The sequence below is a fragment of the Aplysia californica genome, unplaced genomic scaffold (assembly GCF_000002075.1).
Source record: "Aplysia californica isolate F4 #8 unplaced genomic scaffold, AplCal3.0 scaffold00851, whole genome shotgun sequence".
Classification (NCBI taxonomy): domain Eukaryota; kingdom Metazoa; phylum Mollusca; class Gastropoda; order Aplysiida; family Aplysiidae; genus Aplysia; species Aplysia californica.
Window position 1 is genome coordinate 67,948 of NW_004798121.1, and position 5,343 is coordinate 73,290.

The 5,343-nt window shown below is 46.9% G+C and overlaps 1 protein-coding gene across 1 annotated transcript in view; it reads left to right on the plus strand.

Moving 5' to 3' along the window:
* Positions 1-403: 403 nt before the first annotated feature.
* LOC101846385 overlaps positions 404-5,343 on the plus strand; it is a 102,636-nt gene continuing 97,696 nt past the window's right edge. Inside the window, exon 1 of the mRNA XM_005110094.3 lies at positions 404-3,788. Coding sequence (XP_005110151.2) covers positions 1,017-3,788 — 2,772 coding nt within the window. The 5' untranslated portion in view covers positions 404-1,016. The remainder of the gene's footprint in view (positions 3,789-5,343) is intronic.

The following is a 5,343-nucleotide window of genomic DNA, read 5'->3' on the forward strand; positions in this document are numbered from 1 at the left end:
TCTGTCTCTCTCTCTGTGTGTCTCTGTGTCTCTCTCTCTGTCTCTCTCTGTCTCTCTGTCTCTCTGTCTCTCTGTCTCTCTCTGTCTCTCTCTCTCTCTCCCTCCCCCTCCCCACTTTCTCTATCCTATATTTCTTTTGTAAATGAATTTATGTTTGTTCTGTTCATGAAGATCTATGGCTCAAACATATATCCCTAAACTTTTTGAAAAGTTCGCAGAAGACGTGATTTACATTCCCGAAAAGTGAATTCTATTCTGTCTCGTATCTACGTCTTTTTGCTATGGTAATCTATTCCACTCAGCCCGAATTGACACTAACTGGCTATGTCTCTTAAGTAACAACTATGTTTAATAGGGATGTCAAATATTTACAACGTTATACAATCATAACTTCTTTGTTTCTGTCTTCGCAGCTCGACCAGAGCACCAGCTTCCCAGAGCGGCGGAGGATCAGAGCCGCCATCAGGAAGCTGACTCACTCGTCAGAGAATTCCAACAGCTCTGCAGACGACAAAGGAAGAGGCCTTGGGGGTCAAGTGAGGAGCATCGTCGCGCATCTCAGTAGCCCTGACAACGTCAAAACAGTGTCATTATCAGACCACGCTCCCAGTAACTTTGGCAACGTCAAAAGTGCGTCATCATCAGGTCGCACCCCCTTGAACAACAATGCTATTAATAGACTTAGGAATATCCGAGTAGTTGTCGGGAAAGGAAATCGAGAATACCACGATGTAGAGGTATCGTCTGACTCTCCAACGTCTGTTGTCTTTAGGCCAGTCATTTCTACTCCCACTACCCCTACGTCCCCAGCTAATGTTACGTCTGTGTACTGTGCCCCCGTTGTCCCAACACCTGTCGTATTTCGTGCGTCGGTCGTCCATACCTTCACACTAACAACGCCCAAACCGACGACATTGACCAGAGCTTCCCACGTGGCAACTCTCACTACAAACACCCCTGAGGAGTCCTCTACCATTACATCCGGGAGTTCTGCAACGTTCTCTCCTACCACCACTATGACGTCAGCCTTCACCAGAGTTGCGCCCCCTCTAACCGCGTCTAGCTCTTTCGACATGACGTCACGGAGGGGAAGCAACTCCGACATGACCTCACGAAGGGGAAGCAACTCCGATATGACACTTCGAAGGGGAAGCAACTCCTCCTCCTTGAACGGACCAGGCAACCTCAGATTGAGCCAACGATCTCCCAGGACGATGCTGTCGGAGGGAAGACCTGCGGCGAGAAGTCCCTCCCCTTTTTCTACGCCGTCCACTTCAACTTCTGCACTATCAAGTTCCCTTTCGCTACAAACCTCCCCCAGTCGCCCTTTTGAGACTCTGCCCAACAAGATAGGACCGTCAAAAGTCAACAGCATCAACAGAAACAACGCGACCTCTTCCTCTCCCTTACATTTTTCCCCCTCTCTCAATCACGGGGTTTCTTCTTCGCTTTCTAGAAACTCTGACGCGTCCTCCCCGACCAGGTCCAGCTACGTCCGTCCCTCGTCACCACTGACCACAGGACTCCGGCCACACCTCCAGGAGACGACTGGGCTCTTCAAAGCAGAACCAGTAAGCGTCTTCTCCGCCAGATCCACCGGTCAACCTACGTCCGTCCTGAATCCAGGTCGGGCTTCACCCTCGTCTTTTTCGTCAGCCTCCTCCTATATAAGACCCGAGACTTCTTCTCCTGTTCAAAGTGACTTTCACATTAAACGACCATCGATCAGTATTTCGACACCAGTCACACCATCTTCTTCTTTTTCGTTTAGTAAAGTCGAACGGGATTCAGCATCAGATGAACATCAAACTGAAGAGTTTTTGGACGGAATCAGAGCGAGGGTCGCGGAACGGAGGGGGAGTAACTCAGACTGGGCAACCGCGAGGAGGGGAAGCTACTCGGACTCATCCACCAGAACCCCCGATTTTTCTTCCGCCGGGGTCACCTCTCCGTTTTCAACAGCATCACCATCCGTAGAGACAACTGGTCAGTATCGGAATAACGATAAACCGAGAGAGCAACGAACTCCTATTGCGAGTCACTGGAGTTTGGACATGACCAGATCTCGGTCCCTGGACTCACCGGGAACTGACCGGACAGCGGTGACTTCCATCACTCCCGACACAAACAGTCGGTCCAGGTTCGAGTATACTTCACCTGTACGAGTTGGCGGTTTGATTACACACACCGGAGATGGTCAGGTTCCGACTTTGACCGCGTCACGCCTCGGTGGGTTTACGAATCAGCCGTCAGCGCCACACAGCGGCGGGGGACAGGACAAGACCACGAGTGGGATCTCATTACAAGAAGATCACAAAGCTACACACGACAGGAGCAGACAGGCAAGGGCTGAATCAACACTTGCTGCGTCCTCCCGAGTCTACAGCGCCGGCGGTGACAGAAGTGAGGCCCTGAATCTTAACCGCCGTGACCCAGTTTATCATTCGAAGTCTGCTTTTGCGTTTGGTAGTGATGATGATAATGATTCTTCGTCGCGTCATCGTTTATCCTCGTCAGCCGTCTCCACTTCTTCGCCGCTGACAGCGAGCGAGGATAAAAAGACACAAGCCAGCGGACGAGCAGGTTTGGACCCTCACATCAGGTACATCCAGCCCCTGGATGACTCAGCACGTCTCACTCGGTGGAGACAGAAGTCTGTTCCCGTGACACGCGACAGTGTGGACAAGTCCCCCTCGCGACACGTCACCTTCCAGGTAACAGATGAGTGTAAGACCACCCCAAACAACCACAAATACAAACGAGGAGAAACAACTAACAGCGCAACTTTAGAGAAAACCTCTGACCAACAGAGAAACAATTCGTACAGCAGCGATGAAGAAAATGACGTGTTTTCTCCACTGCTAACCGTTAAAAAATCGTTGGGAAATTCCCCTAAAGATCTGAGACGGCATTCGAGTTTCGACGTTTTTGATAAGGAAAAATGGATCAAACCTCCTTCATCGTCGCCTCAGTCGAAATTGGATTGTCCCGCCGGTACCAGTAACAGCAGCAGCATCAGCAGCAGCAGTAGCACTACACAGAGGCGTTCCTCCATGCCAGATCCTTCCTCTGTGTCTGACTTCCACGCCAACCATCAGCTCAAGCAGGCGCTCCAGAGCGCTTCAGACATCCACGAGAAGTACACCACCGGCCTCTTCAGTCCCATCGAAAGACACCCGAAGATGTTACGTCACTCACACTATCACCGGTTCCTGAGCGATAACGTCACAAAGAGTCCAGGGTCCCCGAAAGAGGAGCCTCGCTCTCTCCATGTTTTAACGTCGTCTGATCATGAGAAATATGGACCAAGAGAAGGTGGAGGAGGAGGAGGAGAAGGAGGAGGTCTCTCACTGTCCCGACGTGCGTCTTCTCCTTTCTCCTCTACGACCACATCAGCAGCAACTCTCGCTGTACAGTCATCACCAAAACACCAGAGTTCGTCTTTCCGTGAAGCAGATCCCCCTAGAAACAACGGTATGGCCCCAACAAGCGTCAGCTTCAGTACTCCCACTCACAGAAGAGGCTCGGAATTATTCCCGCAGCGGTCTATAGGATATCGTCACTCTTTGGTGCCTTCTTCCTCCATCGACAGGAGAGCATCGTCTCCATTGGTGACGGACCACAGAGGAGCTGATGACGTCAGAACTATGGCTGCCTCCACTTCCATCGCTGTCGCAAGGGCGGGCTCTCCGGTGCTGTCGTCTGCTCAGAAAGGGGTGCATACTCACGAGGGAAAGTCTTACAACTATGTAGACTCGTGTGAGTCACAGGCGGAGCTCTCGCGCATGGTGAGTAAAGCCAGCAAACAATGACAGATATATTAGGTAAAATAGCAGCAACAGCAGCAGAAACATTCTTGACATCATCACCACCTCCATCGACGAAATAACATCAACAATAAAGCAAAACAAACATCAACTACACAAGTCAAAGTAAAAAAAAAAGAAAAATACCAAACAATCTTCTCTCGAAAATCGCAGACTAAGACATGAAAAGTTTACTTATTATTAAAACAGATATTATTGATAGCGCCTCCGGACAACAATGTTGGCAACTTATATTATTGACGTTCTAATGTACCAACTTTTTAATCCTTTTGTAGACAGAACGTTTCAAAACTGAACTTTAGACTGAAGTTATTATAATCATTTTTTGGTAGCTATTATTCTTTTCACAAACTCTTCAGTAGTTATTTCTTCTTTAAACTTAGTTTTATGGTCCTGTATATAATTATGTGAACGTATCTTTTGGTTATGATACAATATTCTATTTCAGCCTAACTGTTTATCAGTCCCGGCGGCGCGTTTTAGCTGTATCAAGAATATTATGCATATAATATCTCGGCGAACGAACGCATAGAAAATGATTTATTGCTTGCAGGATTTATTATTTTTTGCGTTGCGAAAGTGTGACTGAAAGTGACGTTGGGTTGGATGAGACAATGCAGCATCTTTGAAGATGATCGGAAAACTGGCAGACCCAATTACAAAATTTTAGCATATTATTATACAACATCGTAGAGCATTTTATTTGTTCAACGCCCTTTTCGAAAGAAGCGTATCAACTTCTTTCAAACGCCCAAGGGAATCCCACAAATGTGTAAATTACGAGTATTTTTCTAGAACAATGATTAACCATTTTTTTAAAGAAAGAAGCTAAAGAAGTGAAGACTCAATTTTAATATAGACCAGGCCAGGCGCCATTTTGAAGCGATGACGTGAGAATGCGCCTTCTGCATGAAAAAAACACAATTCTTAAGATCTGAATTCTAGTTCGTGCTAGATCTATTTTCCATCTCTCCCAACCGTGCTTGGAGAAAATCACTGGTCCAATGACTTATCGAAAATGTTAAGCTTCATTCTAAAATAATTTTCAAATTTGTCATTGTTCTCTCGCAGCTGGACCACTAATAAAAGTAACGATATTCATCCGGAATGGTTGCTTATCAAATTAAATGGATGCACGCTGCACAAAAATACTTTTAAATCTCTTTCTATTCCATTCCTACCCCCAAAACAGCGAAGCAATCTTATGTCTTTTTGAAAAAGCCATTTTGTTCACACACAAAAAAATCCCCCTGAAAACAAAACAAAAACAAAACACCCCAAAAAGAAGAAAAATGGAATAAATAACATGCCGCTTACGAAACACCGTCGCACCTTGATCACTTTTTGCAGCTCGGCGTACGATGAAATGTGAGCCGCGAAGCTCCTCGTTCCATTGTAACTCGAGCACTCGAGCCTTTCACTCTGCTTATCTGTCCTTTTCTATTCTTTTCAGTCATCAACGGTTAACTGCTATTTAAACTCAGTACCCGCCTCTTCTCTCCATTGACATCCCCAC